The 18,686-nt window shown below is 42.1% G+C and overlaps 1 protein-coding gene across 3 annotated transcripts in view; it reads right to left on the bottom strand.

Annotated features, from left to right (window-relative positions):
- Positions 1-7,755: 7,755 nt before the first annotated feature.
- The window catches only part of LOC133485574 (protein bicaudal C homolog 1-like), a 68,258-nt gene continuing 57,327 nt past the window's right edge, over positions 7,756-18,686 (bottom strand). For all 3 annotated transcript variants that reach the window (XM_061789493.1, XM_061789494.1, XM_061789495.1), the window contains 10 exons: positions 18,487-18,674; positions 18,268-18,409; positions 16,021-16,174; positions 14,809-14,968; positions 14,679-14,718; positions 13,775-13,929; positions 13,500-13,662; positions 12,384-12,547; positions 11,842-11,941; positions 7,756-10,171 (listed from right to left, as the gene is read on the bottom strand). In XM_061789493.1, coding sequence (XP_061645477.1) covers positions 10,044-10,171; positions 11,842-11,941; positions 12,384-12,547; positions 13,500-13,662; positions 13,775-13,929; positions 14,679-14,718; positions 14,809-14,968; positions 16,021-16,174; positions 18,268-18,409; positions 18,487-18,674 — 1,394 coding nt within the window. In that variant the 3' untranslated portion in view covers positions 7,756-10,043. The remainder of the gene's footprint in view (positions 10,172-11,841; positions 11,942-12,383; positions 12,548-13,499; positions 13,663-13,774; positions 13,930-14,678; positions 14,719-14,808; positions 14,969-16,020; positions 16,175-18,267; positions 18,410-18,486; positions 18,675-18,686) is intronic.

Raw genomic sequence — 18,686 nt, 5'->3', positions numbered from 1 at the left:
AGTACTGATTTCATTACCATGACAACCAGGGGTGGAGCAAGGGGGGTTTGAGGCGAGGTGAATGATTTAAATAGCGACGGTTAAACTATTGATGATGATTATTTTTTTTCATCAACGGAGACAGCGCTTCATTACCGAGCATAAGAATATCACAGCACGCGACGCTTATCAAAACGAAACGATGATACCGGTGCATTGCAGTTGTAGTTTGTATCCCACTGTTCATTTTATACATAACAAACCCCGCCGTGTACAATTGCACTGCGTCAAACGAAGACGGGTGTCTAATGTTATAAAACCTCAATAATGTGTGTGTTATTCGGACCTGTATATCTTTGCGAAGGCAGAACACATCCATCTGTGGATCTGATTAGATTGCGCAGTTGCAGCTAATCAAGTGTTGGGTTTGGTGATAAAAAGTGCACAGCTGGCTGACTGTGGGTGTGTGTGTGTGTGTGTAATGCCGATTACACGCAGGAAGGAGGTCTCGCAGAGGTCAAGAGTATGATAAATGGAAGGCAAAGCGGCTCGGGGCCGCCTCTAAACAACATTTGGCCGTGTGAGAGTCAGGAGCGATTTCCGTGTGCGTGGCTCCCAAAAGCATTCAGTGTCACTTTGTATTTGTTTTTGTCTTCCTCTCTGTTACACGAAGCACCCCGAGGAGAGACGACGGGGTTGGACGACAGAGTCTGTAAACGGGCCCCACGAGACCCCTGAGTCACCGAGTTTAATATGACCGGGGGTGGGGGGGCTAACGTTATGTATTTGCATATACCGTAGCTGTAGAATAGTTATTGTTATACATTGATTATTTTCTTTTTCTTCTAAGACAAAAAAAAAGGACAGGAAATCAATTCTGATAGCCGAATTTATATCAGGACCAAAATGTAATGGCTTCTTCCTCGTCAGTTTCATGACAATCGGTTATGTCATTTTGGCAGAGTCTAGCTAACTACAGGGACAGTCTAAAACGCTTAACGTAAGCGTAAAAAAGTGTCCAACAATTGCGATCAATCGTCACCCAAATTTATGTGGACCTCTGTACTCGTGCCCACTTGAACTTCTGAAAATATCAAAACGATAACCCTAATATTACGGATTTTGTGCACATTAAGCTTTTTTTCCGGATAGTGAGCATCAATGGAGAGAAAAAGGCGTAACATGTACAAAATCGATAACATTGGGGTTATCATTTTTGATATTTTCAGACGTTGAAGTGGGCATGAGTAGAGATGCCCCACATTCCTTTTGGTGACAATTGATCTTAGTTTGTGGACGTCAAGCGTTTGAGACTCTCCCTAACGACAAAGCACATTTCTCACCGCCATGCTTGAGAAATGTTTTTGCAATATGAAAAAGGAAAGAGACATGTCATCAAATTTCACAAGACAAAAATTCAATCATGAGCGAAGCAAAAGAGGAGTATTTGAAAATATGGGTGTCTGGCTGAATTAGGGCGACTGGTCAACTGGCATTGGGTTCATTTACTGTCGGCAACCCGAATGAAAACTCTAAAAATGGACGGACGGGTGGATTTGATGTCTATCTAAATTTCGGGCTCATCCGTGCTCCATTGGCAGTTCACCCTACTTATTTTGGACTCCATTTGTCGGCCTGAGTCTACAGATCCACAACATGAGTTGTGCTGGGTTTGTATTCATTGTAAAAATCAATGAGGTATTCTTGGTCCAAACAAATGCTTTGGGAGGTACAGTATTTGTTTTTGGCGATATTGCCATGCGCCACATACACACGGTGTCGTCCACGTATGAGGTGCCGACTCCATGAGTGAAAATGCATTTATTGCTTCCCCTCCGACCGTCTGGGGCAGGTTCTCCATCATTGGCCGGACAGTATATGGGGCGCTTTCCAGTCACTCACTGGCATGAGACAGGACCGGCCTGTAAAAATTGGCTAATTTCAGCTGGACAAATAATAGGGTGCATAAGTGTTGCTATATTACTTAATCCTTGGGGTATTTTGATCCAAATACATGGGAAACGCCTTAGATTGTGAAAAACAAAAAAATATGTCTCCTTTGAAGACCATTGCGGTAGCCTAATTGAGAAATGTTTTTTTTCTTGGTGTTTTTGGAGGCACTACGCTTCTCCATATCATGACATTTTCGATCACTAGGATTCAAATAAGCTTAGCACACGCAACACACTTCAGTGATTGGCTGACAAAGAGTTGCTTCAAATCACTTAAGGAAGGATTGTATTCCAGATTTACTGTCAGCTGTCATGACCTGTGTGCCAATGAGTTCCTGGTCAAAGTCAGCGGTGGGCAGGATCCAATTTTCTTTGTTTGTTTCAGTACTTCAACAGATTTTCCAGTTATCTGTACTTTTCGTCAATATTTTGCTTTTACTGCCCTACCTTGAAAATAAGAGGATTTGTGTTGTTGTATGTTGTCTAATACAAGAATGATTCATTGTGAATGTGTTGTGTCTTGTGCCAGGCTAAATAACATCAATTCTTTTAGTTACCGTGAGCTAATTAAGCATGTTTGGTTTTGGTTTTGTTGTTACTCTAGTCCTGATTATCCTGAAATTATAGCTTGGAGCAAGTTTATTATTATTTTTTTCTTAGTACGAGCACTATAGCAGTTGATAAATGTGTGCATAGTTGTTGTTTTTTGTACTGCCAAGTTACTAAAATGTGTATTGTATATAGCTATAATGAATTTTTACTTTTTACTCATGTAGCTTTCAGAGACTGTACTTTTTTTTTTTTTTTTTTTTTTTTTTTTTTTTTTTTTTACTTATGCACAGGAGATTAATTACGATTTATACAGAAAAAAAGGCAAAAAAAACTGTACACAGTCCAAGTATCTGTACTTAAGTACAAAATGTGAGTACTTTTGCCACCTCCGTCCAAACAATGCGGCAGTGAGCGTTGTTCTAAAAGTGTCACTTTGAGCTCTTGGTTACAAAAGTATGCCGTTTGACCTACATGTGGACTCTGCTTTGATTGCGAGAGAAAACAAGCTGCATTTCCATTCACATTGCGGGATTATCACGGACGGCTTATGCGGGCCAGCGGGATCTAACTCCAAACTAAGCTCATAATCACGCTGCATTCAGTAGGAAGCGTTTTTACGATGAGAGGACCGAGGCCTCAGGTCACCTTTTCAACATTCCCGGCAGGGCAACCGGAGTAAATCTTGCCTTCCGAATTCCTTTCCTGAAGCTTGTGGGTGCTCATGCTGAAGATGCAACACAATGTACATACAGAGAAGCTTGTTCCACACTTGATGCTCTTAAGCACACTTAATAGGACCCAGCTTGTGAGCATGACTTACCAGCTACCCCCTGCTGTGTTTAAATGCCTTCATTGCTAAAACAGCTCAGTCCCCTGATAGCCACAGATTAGCACAGAAGCATTCATTTAAAGGACTTTTTCACTTCATAAAGAACACGCGTTACATCACCAAAAGAGCTCCGACACTGCACACACAAAAAAGGTCATTGTTATGCACGCCGTGCATCGTCTAGTTCTCTCTTTTCCTCCAGTTATAGAAGAGGAGGAGGAAGAAGAAGAGGAGGCGAGTGGCCGGCTGATTCCGGAGGTTTCCTACCTCCATCCGTCAGCCGGGCTCATTCCCTCCAGCTAGAGTCATTATGTGTTAAGATCAGTGCTGGGCAGGGAGGGGAGGGCACTGACACAGCATCCTATGCAAACTAAGATCAACCCCTACCCCCAATCACACACACACAATTCTCCTCCATTAACTTGCTATGTTCTTCGTCATCATCCATCCATCCATCCCTTTTCTGAGCCGCTTCTCCTCACTAGGGTCGCGGGCGTGCTATCCCAGCTGTCATCGGGCAGGAGGCGGGGTAGTGGTTGCCAGCCAATCGCAGGGCACGTAGAAACAAACAACCATTCGCACTCACAGTCATGCCTACGGGCAATTTAGAGTCGCCAATTAATGCATGTTTTTGGGATGCGGGAGGAAACCGGAGTGCCCGGAGAAAACCCACGCAGGCACGGGGAGAACATGCAAACTCCACACAGGCGGGGACGGGGATTGAACCCCGCACCTCAGAACTGTGAGGCTGACGCTCTAACCAGTCGGCCACCGTGCCGCCTCTTCGTCATCATCACTTTCCTAAATCCCTGCCATGCTGATACTCCTCTATTTTGTGTGTGTGCACGTGTCCGTGCGCGTGCGTGTGATTGGCTCACCTCTCCTGTGAGCTCAGAGGCCACACGGCAACAGACGGAGGACGTGCAGGGGAGGTGCAGCATCATCCTGCAGCATATAAATGGATGAGCTTGTATATGGAGCAATATTGTAAATTAGTGGCGAAAAACACTTCATTAGGTACACTCGCACAATCTAACGAGACCCTGACACGTATTCAAGTCTACTTTAATTGTATTGTTTCACCAACACCTCTTTGACTGTGTCATCAAAACTGAGGAAGAGGTGCGGCTTCATGTTGTGGCTCCAAAAGCTGAGAATTGCAAACAAAAAAAGTAACATTATTTTGCAAAAGGAATACAGTACTGTACACCTGCAATACTAATACTAAGGGGAATATACGTATGACGGCCTCGGTATAGACAATGACATGACAAGGTAAGATCCAGAGCCGCTTTCATGCGACGGCTTGAGTCACACGAATTCGTGCTTGGTGATGAGGCCATGCGCCACATACACACAGTGTAGACTGGCGGCGATTCTCAAACTGTGGCACATGGGCTCCCTCTAGTGGTATGCTAAAGAATCACTGCTGAAGTACCATTCAGTTGTATTTAACTGCATTTAGTCTTTAAGAACTCATTTATTTAGGTAAATTTTTTCATTTATTCGTATTTACAATACATTTTATTTGAATCATAAATAAAGTTGTTGTTTTCCTATGTTGAAGCCCACTGTTAATATTCAAACTGCGCATAATGTTACAGTAAGAATTTTTTTTTCAAATTCCAATAACATGAAATATACTTTTTTAGTTTTGATGAACGATGATGGCTGCGCGACTGCATTTTAATATTGATCATTAAGGTATTAATTGCTTGTGGTAATTCCAGGTCAGCAACGAGCCTTGCAGTCGCTTGCGGTCTGGCGTCTGATGTTGGTGTCCGTTTCCTGGGTCGGATTCTCACCTCCGCGGACAAACTGTCCTCAGACAGTAGGGCAGTAGGACAGCGGATTAACAACTCCGTCTACTCGCCAGCATAGCAGGTTTAACAGGTTTACCGCCCTGTTGTAAAAGAAGCAAATGGAGTATATACAAGAATGAATGAAGATGTGCATTTTCCAAATATATTGTAAAACTACATACAAAAAAAAAAAAAAAAAAAAAAAATCACACCGTATCTCGTCCACACTTTTCCTGCAGTGGAAATCTGTGGACGTGTGCGGACAACATTGTGGACCGTCGAGTGGGAAGCTTGCCTACATGTTGATGGGCGGTTGGTCATTAAAGTTATTTTCGCTCTGCAATTTACAGCAGCTGTCTGCCCTCACATCACTGACGCAACCACACTGTCCACTGACAACGATTGTCTCATATGTGCTCCTGACTTGATTGACAGCTTTTCTCCACAAATGTGACGTTTGATTCAGTGAGGATGTGTTATTATTTTTTTTTTTTGGGGGGGGGGCTGTGACATGTTAAGAAGCTTTGAGACATCAAGTGAGATGATTTGAGAGCGAAACCCAGTAAGGAGATCATCATTTATGTCACAAAAAGTCATCGATATTTCAAAGTGAAATGACTGGATGATTCCTAAAATGAACTCGAACCGTTACAGGTGAATTAATTTGACCTTCTATAAAACCTTTGAATGCACATGTCCAACTGTTCAATCATCCTCAGTGGAGAGCATGGTTGTTGCATTTCTTTTTTGCCCCCAAAAGGAAGCTTTAAAATCGCTCTAATCCCCCGCGGTGCATCCATGTGTGCAACTGGCACTGTAATAAATGTTTTCTCACTGCAGCCTCCTGCATATTAACTCAGAGAAAGCAGTATTTACACAGTCATCAGTGCGGCGCTGTTACACAACAAACAAAGGCGGGAAAGCTTGTATGGCGGAAAGAAAAAAAAATGGTGACGGAGGGAAAAAGTGCAAGTGATTCACACGCTGTTGACGAACAGACGCTTCGGTGGTGCCACCTGTTCCTACGCCCTCCTCACCACCGCCACTGTCCATCTGACACTTGGATGACATCACACGTAAATGACTCAAAACATTCTGAACATTCAGATAAACACAATAACTTTAAATGAATGAACTAAATAAAAGCAGTTAAATGCAAATGTAATTAATTTGATCCAAAAAAAAACCCAAACAAAACAAAAATACACCCCATGTATAAAAATTATATCACTCATATCTAAAGCAGGTGACTTTTCTTGTGGGTTGGGCATCAGCTAGCCAGATAAACGCCGAAAGATGTGCAGGTCTAGGATTTTATAGTAAAATAACATTACAAAATGGGCATTTCTCCTCTTCAAAATTTAAACGCTCAGTGCCAAATGCATCAAAACTCTATAGGACAACATGGAAACTTAAACGTGAGTCAAGATGGATCACACAAAACTCACTAAAGTCCACGTGAGGTGGCCTATAAAGGCTCAATGTCAGTATGTATCTATGAGCGTGTGTGGTGCTGATCCAAATGAATAATTTGGTCTCAGTCGACTCACTACTGCTGTGATTGTGCACCACCGCCTTTAAAAGGTCTGTTTTAAGCATCAACACTGCCCCCTTGAGGCTTGACATGAAGTCATTGCTATAGAAGCAAAACTCAATGGACAGCAATGTAGAGGCAAATGACCATTCACTGGAATTCAGGCCGATGGACGATTTTGAATATTTACTGAACCTCACATGCATGTTTTGGGAATGTTGGGAGGAACTTTTGGATCCATGAATCCACCAATACATTTCCTGGTTCAATGTTGTTGTTTTTTCCCCTTCCATTTTTAAACAATCAAATTCACCATGCCAGACGACACCTAACAATTGATCAGCAGTGCCAAGGCTTCTAACAGAGATACAGTGAGACTAGAAGAGTAACAGAAAGGCATAGAAGTGGATGTCCTTGGAAATTTGTGGTGAATTTTGCACTTCAGCTCATTGTTAGAGAACAACAATTTATGCAGAAAATACTGAAACACTGAACATTAAAAAGTTTGGAAAAGGTCAAATTAAATTTACCTGTAAAGGTCATAGTGCACTTTAGGTTCATCACGCAATTTAGCCCCAAAACCCGAATATCCCAAACGTTTTGTGAGTAGTGTACATGTAATGATCAGCTATTAAATATGCGAGTAATATATGAGAGGGTTCATGGAAAAACATAATTTTGGTTTGAGATACTACAATTCAAGTCGTGTCCATACGTTACGATCACACCAATTGGATTAAATCGATATCTTCCATATGGATTGAACATTTTGAATTTATGATAAGCATAAGAGACAGAGTTGATCCGATTCAGCACTCACAATTGCAAGAAAATGTGCATGTACTACCATATCACAGCAAAAAAATATTATTTTTACTGGCTTCATTCTGCCTAAAAATACACCAGACACAGTGCAGAACCGTTTTGCATATCAGCTGCATGAGAATGTTCTGGAAGCAGAAAGGTAGCAAGAGAATTCAAAGCTTTTGGATAGCGAGAGCGATGATTCTCCACTCTGAGCTTCCCTGGAGTCTCACTGCAACATTTTGAAGATAACCGCACACCAGATGGAAGAGTTCCCAGACCAACCACAAGAAAAGAAAAGAGGAATTTGGCATACATTTATTACCTTCAGAATATCAATGTTTGAACATGTTTTTTTGCGTGTGCCTGATTCATGGCTTATTAAAAACTGAAAAAAATAATAATAATTCGTTATGATAAGACAACTGGAATATCAGACTGTGAACAATAGCTTTTTGGCCACGATGCACAAATCCTTGGGTGCAGAATTGTATCTTTTCCTAACAAAAAAATAACAACAACAATTGTTCAGGATTGAAAAGTTGCACAAATGTTCCAGAAATCTCTTAGTGGTTTTACATGAGTTATAAATGTACCAGAAAACTGCAGTACGAAGACGTCTTCAAATAGAACCTTTTTGGCAATAAACAATACAACCGCACATTGACGGCTGTATGACTTAATGAGAGGAGCCGCTAGTAAACTTTTTTGACAGAATGAGTCCCTTAATGAGCCATGGAAAAAAACAAAACAAAAACATCGCACCTCGGACGAAGTGCTTTTTTAACACAACATTCACCGGTTAAGACAAGAAGCTGACCTTGGAAGGACAACAAAACGAGTCACAACATTTTCCATGTAGTGCCTCAGCATAAAGTAACAGTTTACATTTTGTATTTTTTTTTTTTTTAAAAGACTTCTATATAAAAAACTAAAATATCCCGTTTGCATCGGCAACCTTGTCAGAAAATAATTCACTGCACTGTAGAGTTATTAACAACCGTAAATAGACGTCAAACAGGTGAAAGTGGTTGAAAAATTAGAATGAAAGGGAAAGGCACTCATTTATTTCCTGCTGGTATTTTCCGTCATAGTTTCGATGCTTTTGATGCATCTGCGCTCGACAGGCGGTCAATCTTTTAAGGCACCTTTTACACACACAAAAAAAGAAAATCTTCATTCTTCATTTGTAATACTGAAAAATATTAACACGACGACTCTTAATTGCACTTGAGCTTCAAATCTAGCGTCAAAATCTTCAATAACATGTCTGACAAACTTGAGAATTCTGATTTACTGTAAATATGATATATAGTCCTCTCGTTTAATTAAATGGTGCTTCACGGGTATTAAGATGACCCAAAAATATGATGGTGGATCATTGTAGCTTTTCATTGCATTCCTTCAAATACCGTTTTTATTTTCACTGTGAGATGCAGTCATTTTCAGAGCAAAACATCCCTTCTTCACGCAAAAAAAAAAAAAAAAAAAAAAGTTAACTGGCACTTGAGGCTACAAAAAGTTCTCTAATGAGGTCCATGCTCCACAGAGAAGGCAGAGGAGTGCATTGTGGGATTTCGAGGCCACCGAGAGGCCAACGCTGACAAACAACAGACGGGACAGGAAGAAAGAAGAAGAAGGAGGGAAAAAAAAAAAAAAAAAAAAAAAAGCATGTGCTATAAACAAACAGACGAAAACCTGCTGCGGCCATTGAAGCACTCCACAGACTGAGAAACGAACATAAAATGACAATAATAATACCAAATAATCATATTAAGTCATTCATGACGTATACAAAAATACACATGTAAACGGATTACCATTATACATCCTGCCCCTTTCCCCTAACATGGTAGTTAAAAAAAAAAAAAAAAAAAAAAAAAAAAAAAAATCATAAAAAGAGTACAAATTTTTGTCTAAGAAATACGATGGCGAGATGGCGCAACAGCTGCTGAACATAAACATTGACTTCGGAGGTATGTTCCTAATCAAAACACTCTACACTTCCCTTTTTGGTACACGACACGACTTTGGTGCGCTGACCTACTTTGCACTTTGCTTGGGCATGCCCTCCCACCCCCAATCGGGCAAGCTAAGTGCTTACATTTGGCTTGGTACACACACACACACAAAAAAAGATCTGTGCTTTTTAAGTCCAATGCATAATTATTATCAATATTCCAATCTAAGCAATGAAGGCGTTCACAGGCAAAAGTCTAGTAACATTAAAGTGCATGTCACCGACACAGCTGCTGCGGCGTCAGTGGGTAAAATGATTGTACTAATCATTCTGCCTGTTCCCTTGAAATACTGGAGTACCTTTAGTCAGAAGCGCCACACAGAAATGCTTCGGATAGACTTAATGGCTCGGACAGGTGTGACCACTGAACCTCAGAATCCCTTTTTCCCCCCCCCCCCAATGTTGGTTGGTACTTGGAAGGCAAACTATGGCTTTTAACTGTATGTTTATACAAGATGGCGCTGTGAACAGTCTGAGCTTGATAGAGGTGCAGCAACCGAATGAAAAAGGTGGCGCTGGGCCTTGAAAAAAAAGGACGCCGCTGGGACGGGACAGGACTGGACAGGACGGCCTACCACCGCCCGCTGACGCTGGCCATGTCGGCGTGGAACTGACGGGACAGGCGACCGCTCGCGCCCCCTTCCAAGAAGGACGACCGGATGGGGGGCTCGAATAGCTTCCGCCGGTTCTTGTTAAGTTCTGAAATGAGAGCCCACATTGGAAGCAAGATTAGCAAAAAAAATCAGTCACAGTACCTAAAACCCTACTCGCAGTTCACCATTCACAAATTCAACAGCTTTTTTTTCCCCCTGTGGAATCTTATCCTTAGCTATTGGCCCGGAAGTCTCTTTTTACAACCCTACAGGATGACACAAGGTGGCGCCAAAGCCCTTGGCTAATAGGAAAGTAGTACCGTGGTACCGTTTTATAGATTTAGTTTTTCAAGTTCTGATCTTGGTCGATTTTTTGCAAGCAAAAATTTGACTTAGGAGTGAGATTCAGACACTCCACATGAGATGGCGGCAATACCTTTCAGAGCGTCCGGCCACCATTAGTTCACATTGCGTTACTCGCAGTAAAAGTACAGGTATCTGCTGTGGTTACTGACCACATTTTTTTTTTTACTGTTTCCAAAAACAGCTTGCGGTAGATCTTTACATTGGAAATCAAATCGTCAACGTTCCAAGAGGCAAATTTACATTACAATTAATTACGTTGTCTACCGAGAAGGCTAAGGGATTTTACAATTGTGAGCGGGTGAAAGGGAAAACAGCCAGCAGCTTCACAGTTGAGAAGTTCTGGGTTTGAATCTCAACTCAGATTACTCCTCCGGGCACTTTGGCTTTCTTCCACATTCCAAAAACTTGAATGTTAAAAGTTCATCGATGACTATCAGGTGTGTCAAACTCGTTACGGTTTCCCTCGGAAGACCGTTATAACTGTGAACCCAAATAAATGTATGATCGCCTCATATTATTACATATATACGAACAATTGAATTGAACTAGTTTTGAAACCAGAAGCCAGTAAAACATTGTTTGTTGAACTATTATTCAGTTTATGTTGAAAGGGGGGTTAGTATACATGCCATTTCTCAGTGTTATTAACAAAGAAGACAATTTGCCATTTTGGTATATTAGCAAGAAACATGAAGTCGACGTACATGATTTGCTTTCGTGGACCACATAAAATGATGTGGCAGGATGGATTTGGCCCCCGTGTCTTGAGTTTGACACCCGTGCACTTTATTGTCCACAGGTGTAAATGTTTGTGTTAACGGTGGTTTTGATGCAATTGACTGGTGACCCCTGCCTCTCACTCAAAGTCAGCTGGGATAGGCTCCAGCTCACCCGTGACAAGCGTTATAGAAAAAAGATGGATAGAAGTGCTTATATTTTTCAGCCCATTTTCCCGTACACGCTCTCCTGCCTTGTTCCAGTCAAAATCACTGCAGCTACACTACTGTCGAGTCCAAAAACATGACATCACTGACCAAGAATGACACCCAAACATGAGCGTCGGAGCCGCTGTGTCAACAGAACAAAAGCATCATCACAGAGCGGAAAAATATAAAAACATAGACACGCTCATCCGCAAAGAATGTAAATGAATCCATTTTACTGCAATCTTGCTGCTGCAAAGAAATATTACTTATTTTATTTTCCATTTTCCTGAGCGCGATCCACCATTACTAATGCGAACACGCAATAGGGAGACTATAGTGGTAATGGATTAGATAGTGTATGAGTTAGGATCTTGGTCACAGATCGAATTAACTTGTAATACAAGGTGCCAGTGTAATTGACTGATCTGCACAAACGATTATTAACAGCACTTCAACACGATAGAATTTGCCGCTATTGAAATACCTGAGATGGCCAGTAGCATTTTCCTGCGGGCGCCAAAGGTAGTGATGCCCAGTTCCTTTAGGTCCTGGTCGGTCAGAGTCAGGAATGTCTGGAGGTCGATCTGGTATCCGCAACAAGACGCTTTAATGACTAGTTTCACAAGACACAAATGTCAACCGATTAACAGTTCAATTAAGAAGTTACACTAGAATCCTGAGGTTCCCTTGAAGGTAAATTCTTCATCATTGCCAAACTTTTTGGACAACTGTATGCTTCCGACTTTATGGGGAATTTGTCGAAAACCCTTTTCTGTTCCCAAGGTCCATAAAGGCATGGTTGGATTAGTTTAATGTGGAAGAACTTGACTTAAGCCCTGATATCAAGCTCATCAAAACTCGTTAGGCTGAACTCGCCCCTCCTTTATCAGTGAATGGGGAAAGACACCTGTTTAGACGGTCTTCCCAAAGAGTGTAAGCTCTTATAGCTGCAAAGAAAACACAAATTCTTCCACTTCCTGATACATTTGTCCAGATTATGGGCATTGCGTCTTGCTCCCCGCTTACCTCCTGTTGTTGGAAGACGTCGGTGTACTTCCCCAGGCCCAGCTTGCTGAAGAGCTCGGGCAGGTCCGAACCTTTGAGCGAGGAGTTGAGGCTGCAGCCGTTGCTGCCCGTCACCGATGAAATGCAGTCCATGTAGTTGCTGCTGCTCAGGTAATGTTCAGCGGCTGTCCGTCAAAAAAATACAAAGGCAAAAATAAAACAAGATGTAAAAAGTTGGCACCTAGCAAAGAGGAAGTTGTAGTAGAAGTTTGAGTAGTGTATTTTATCATACATTTGTCTTCTCGCTTAGATGTTTAAATTATAGAACATAAATAAATGGATGGTATTTTGTAATGTGCATATCCATCCATCAATTTTCTGAGCCGCTTCTCCTCACTAGGGTCGCAGGCGTGCTGGAGCCTATCCCAGCTGTCATCGGGCAGGAGGCGGGGTACACCCTGAACTGGTTGCCAGCCAATCGCAGGGCACATAGAAACAAACAACCATTCGCACTCACAGTCATGCCTACGGGCAATTTAGAGTCTCCAATTAATGCATGTTTTTTTTGGGATGTGGGAGGAAACCGGAGTGCCCGGAGAAAACCCATGCAGGCACGGGGAGAACATGCAAACTCCACACAGGCGGGGCCGGGGATTGAACCCGGGTCCTCAGAACTGTGAGGCTGACACTCTAACCAGTCGGCCACCGTTCCGCCTAATGTGCATATAGTTTCTTAAAATGGCAGACTTGCAAGAGCGGAGAAACATTTTGCTGGAAGGTTTGTCGATATTTGACATAAAAAAAAATACAGCCCACACCCCAAAAAGTCATGGAGGCCAATTGCCATGGCAACCGTGCCGAGAATTGGGCTCACTGACCAAGAGTAATGATGCGGAATCGAGAGCAGCTGTCACCCGAGGGCAACTTTAGTTCAATAGAGAGAAGCCGTTTTTATTTAGTATAAGAGCACATAACTAACACACGTAACTTTACGGCTAAACCTGAACCTTTAATAACTTTATCATGATCACAGATAATAATAATAATAAATCTAATAAATAAATGTGAATAGTAACCAAGCTTCTAGTTAAATTTAATAGAACTGCGCTCCATGCAATGCAACGTCACGCTGCTGACCAGATTTGTTCTGCTTCCTCTTGGGACTGCTCACAGCGGCGGGGAACTCAGCGTGGGCCTGCAGCCCGTTCGACGTGCCGTTCCTCTCCCGCCAGTTGTCCGAGTCACTGCCGTTGGCCACGCCCTCCCGGCTGCTGGCGCGGGACAGGGACAGCGGGGAACCCTGAGGGAGGAAGTTCACCCAAATATTACAGGCGGCAAACGCATCTGAAAAGTCAATATTGGGTACAGAGACATTGATCCGTATGGTCCAAAAGGGGAGAGTGGAGGCAAACCTCATAGGTGGTGCTCATGCTGGGCTTGTAGGGCACGTGATTGGCTCTCCTCAGCTCCTTGATGGTTTCGGCTGGCATGGACTTGGAGAAACCAAGACCGCTCCAGGTGTTAGTCGGAGTCCGCACCTCCGTCACCACGGGCTTCTTCAACATAGCTGCGTGAACATGTGTACATAATTGATTGCACCAGTTAATTTCCTCCCTATTTCCCCCACATTTTTTAAAATTAAAGATATATTATTTTGCAATGTGAGAATAACAACAAAGCGGTATCTTGACTTATGAGTGCCTCAACTTCTGAGTTTTATTGTGTGTGTGTTTTTTTTTTTTTTTTTGCGAGCCAACGAGTTATTTACACGCTTGGTCATGCAAATAAGTAAAAGGTACCAATATATAAGGAGTAATAAGTTAAGTATTTGAGATTTTGACTACTATATTTTTTATAATATTTGCACATGCTAAACTACATCTGAGTTTTAACAACTCTTCTGGGGTGAGATGAGGGGTATGCAAACTTTTGTGCTCAAGTGCCAACTTTGACTTTTAAAACAGACAGATGGGCCAGGTCATTCGTAGATTCGGTAAAAAAAAAAAAGTTAAAATATATATGTAGAAATATGAAAAAAAGTGCTTTATGAGAATACAAGAATAAATCATTCCAATTTTTAATGCTATTATTTGCATTTTATTTAATTACAATTAATTAGCCAATCATTTAATAAAATAATAATAAAATAGAGTCAAAAACAATTACTATTATTGCACATACATAAATAAATGCAGCACAGCTAATACGAGCCAATCCGTGCTTATTGGTTAATATAAAGAACCTTTGACTGACAAAAGGAAGGTATACACGAACACACACACACACACACAAACACACACACACACGTTAACTCACCTTTGGTTGCCAGCAGCTTTTTCTGTTCATAGTCAAATGCCTGTAAACAAACAGTATTCCTTAGTATAGTAAGGAAGTATAGTAAAGACCTGTTTGTATTTTTGTACGTACAGTATGCGTTTGCACGAACCTGCATGTTGGCGAAGGAGGTCTGCGGGGCTAATCTGATGCGCTCCCTTTCGTTCTGCTGCGCCGCCCTCTCGGCCGCCCGCTCGCTGCCCGGCGCCCTCTTGTCAGCCACAGGGCTGTCTGACGAACTGGACTCGGCGTCCGACAGGAGGCAATCGGAACTGCACAGGAAATGTGAATTTTGTGAACAAAGACAAATGGCACTCCATTTTATACATCAATTTTCTAAAAGATCATGTGCAAATACATATAATATATCTGCCAATATTTAAACCCAGTTTATTTTAATTAACATTTAAATTACATGTGTATTTTTTTCATTAACTATTCAATTACATATTAATTTACTTACGTAAATTTGCATTTCACATCTCGGCTGGATTACTGTAATGCCCTTTACTTTGGAGTTAGGCAGTCCTTCCTCAAACGTCTCCAGTTGGTTCAAAATGCTAACGCTGGCCTCTTAACTGCAACACGTAAGAGGGAGCACAGCAACCCCACTGGCTGCCTGTGCACTTTAGAGTTCACTTTCGATTCTGCTAATTGTTTTCAAATCTCAAACTCGTCTCATTGCTCCATCCCTACACTCTTGCCTGGTGGTTTAGGTGACCAGTTGCTCATGGAGGTGCTAAAGTATCAGGGGAAGCTCAGAGGGGATAGGGCTTTTTTGTTGTGGTTGTTGCCTGTCCCAAACTATGGGATGACCTCGCAGTGTACTTTAGACAAGCTTCTTTGCTGTCCATTTTTAAAGGCCTATTTCTGTTTCTTGGCTTTCTACACAACACGAGACTGCCCTTGTTTTAGTGTCTTATTTGTTTACATTTTTTAAAATAGATGTATTGTTTTTGAACGATGCTATGTTCAATTGTCTTATATGTTTGATTTTTATTCAGGTACATAATTGCAGTATCTCTTTTTACTTTTATTACATGATATAGTTTATTTATTTCATATGAGCTTTTAACATTAATCTAATGGAAATATTGCAGGGGACTATACAAAAGGTTGTCAGTCTCTTACTAATTTCAGTGTATTTTGTATGAATCTTACAAAATTGTTATTGTTGGAGTTTTTCAAATGGCAAAGCTCAATTGAAATCTTCTTCCAAAGGCATCAAGAGGACTTCTATGCATCATGAGTGTAGCTTAGAATGGTCGCGTGAAGGCATTAACACACAAAATCTAGTGTCAATCATTACTGAAGTCTGACATACTGTAGGTGGGAATTCTTGGTGCCCTGGAGGAGCTCCACGGCTTGCCGTTTTCCCGACGACGTCTTGCACGAGGCCAGCATCTGCTTCAGCTCGCTGCCGCTGGCCGAGTGCGAGGGGCTCCTTGGCATGCCCACCTCCACAAACGTGTCCGAGCCTGGAAGACATAAACAAAGACTGCGTTAAAGGTCCCGGCAGATTTATGGATTAGTGAAATCAGCAGCTGTAAATCAGCTTTTCGCTATATGCTGTGCAACAGGATGGGTGAGAGTTCACATGCGTGTAATCAACACTGTATGACTATGCATTTAAGTTCTGCACGGCCGAGAAAAAGAACATGATGTCAGACGATCTCATAGAGCTCTCGGGGGATTCACGATGGAACAGCCCACCCTGAAAAAAAACAAAAAAAAAAAACTGAGCAAAGCCAGGAGGGAGGGAGGGGGGGGTGGGGGGGGGGCGAGCCAGTCCAAACACTGTGAGACACAGGAGGAGGTGATGGAAGCAAGTAGGGAAGGAGGGAAGGAGAGGAAACCTGCGCGTGACGCACCAAGTCAGGGAAGACGGCTTTGGTAAACACGCGAGGAAAAGGAGACGCGTGAGAGAGACCGATTCGAGGGGGAAAACCGCCTGCGTGCACCGCGAGGAGGGCAGAAACTCTCGCACGAAATAAACACACACTGTGAGGTTAAGAACTGCATAGGGAAATAAGTTCATTTGAGGTATTCTTCAAGGGGCTTAAAAACTTACATAAAGCTTTAGATACTACTCAATTATATATTCATAGATTATTTAAAAGGAGACATTTTATGCTCTCCTCCCCACAATTTAATTCCTCAGGTGTCTTTCTACTAGGGCTGGAGCTATCGAATATTTTTTTTATCATCAATTATTCCACAGATTATGCCATTGACGAATTGAGCAATCAGATTTTTATTTTTATTTTTCATTATTGAAGGACAAAATGTACATGTGAAGTGCAGGTATTATTATTGTCCACTTGCGGTCGCAATTCTGATGTTGTAAACTGTATCATCTGTGACTTTGCATGTGTATGGCTTTAAAATGCCGGGCCTGGTCTGGTGAGCGACGTGGGCGTCAAGTGAATGACGGCATTAACAGTTGTGAGCTCTGGTGAAGGCTGGCAGTTAAACGGCTCACCGTTGTGGGCATCGGGCACGAATGATTATTACGTGTTAATTTTGTTACCGTTTGTTCAATAAAGCGATTGAAGCTGTGTCTATCCTTGAGCACTTGTGGGGCATTACAATACCTTATAGCTATCGGCGGTAGGCTTCATTAAATTAGCCAACACTGATCCCTTGTGTTGGCGATAGAAGAGTGTAAACCAGTTCAGCTTTGCCAGACACATTGCACACTATCATTTCAAAATGTGAAAGAATCCCAAATTCTCTAGTCTTTTATGCAGCATTCGAAGCAGAGATTTTACTACCGCATTTTTGGTTTTACTTTTACGGACCAGTCCTTTCTCATTCATGTCAGCCACTGCGTAATGACACTGTCCAACTCTTTTAGGCAGTAGTTCAATGTGTGGATGTAGGCATGGACATATCACCAAACACAAATACTCCCCTCTTGAAAGGTGGACAGGCATATTTGTATACAATCCATTCAAAAGTATTTCGAGCCTGCTAATGAAAGTAGTAGAAACAGTTTGATAGATGGATAAAAGAGGGCGGCTGTAGTCCGGAACTGACCCAGACGTGACCCACAATACAACAACATCTGCAGAATGCGCTTATATGGCACATAAATTACACTTCATATTTGAGCAGCACTTTTGTTTCTCTACGTAATGACACATGATGCAACTTGGACAGAGTGCAGGCCATTTTGACCTGGTCGATATGTGAAGTAATATTTCACAAGCTCACCGAGTGACTGTCATGGGGGGTAGGGCCCACAAATTCATTCATAAAATTCAAAATTCATAGAAAAACAATATTAAAGATCATATTATAAATAATTACCATTCATAAATCCTGTTGGAAGAAAGTACATAGAATGTATACTTTTTATTTGGATTCAGTTTAAGTGAATTGATTTGTGTTTTTTGAATTAAATGTGAAATGTTGTTTATGCATTTAATATATGTATGACTGCCTGAAGCAATTTGTAAGTCCTTTCTGTGAAGTGTTCTGTAAATAAAATGTACATACTTAGTTACTATAGTATGCCCACACATTTAATTGATAATAAAAAGAAAAAATGTGTGAATGCGATGGGTACCTTCATCGGCGCTGGACTTGCTCGACAGTGGTTCTGATGGACTGTGTCCGCTGGCCTCTTGGACAGAGTCGCACGGCGCTGGACTCAAAACCGTTTCGGCGAGTGACGCGGTGGCTATCCTCCCGTAGACGGAAGCCGGATGCTGCGCAGAAGGTGCAAAGTCAATATATGAAATTAAGTCATTTAAAAAGAACACAGAGTTGAGAAAAATGGGCTGACCTTAACGTGACCGTTGAGAGCGCAGGCTGCCTTGGCGCAGTCCGGGACGCCGTTGGGCTGCTTGTCGATGGGCGCCAGGCCCGGTGGAGGGGAGGGCGTGCTCTGCGTGTAACCCTGCACGCCTGACAGCAGGATGCTGCTCAGGGTGGCGTGGGTGGCCGGGTGCAGCATCAACTGGGACGAGAAGGCTGAGAAAGCAT

The sequence above is a fragment of the Phyllopteryx taeniolatus genome, chromosome 11, assembly GCF_024500385.1.
Source record: "Phyllopteryx taeniolatus isolate TA_2022b chromosome 11, UOR_Ptae_1.2, whole genome shotgun sequence".
In the NCBI taxonomy this organism is placed as follows: domain Eukaryota; kingdom Metazoa; phylum Chordata; class Actinopteri; order Syngnathiformes; family Syngnathidae; genus Phyllopteryx; species Phyllopteryx taeniolatus.
This window is presented reverse-complemented; position numbering and strand designations above follow the sequence as displayed.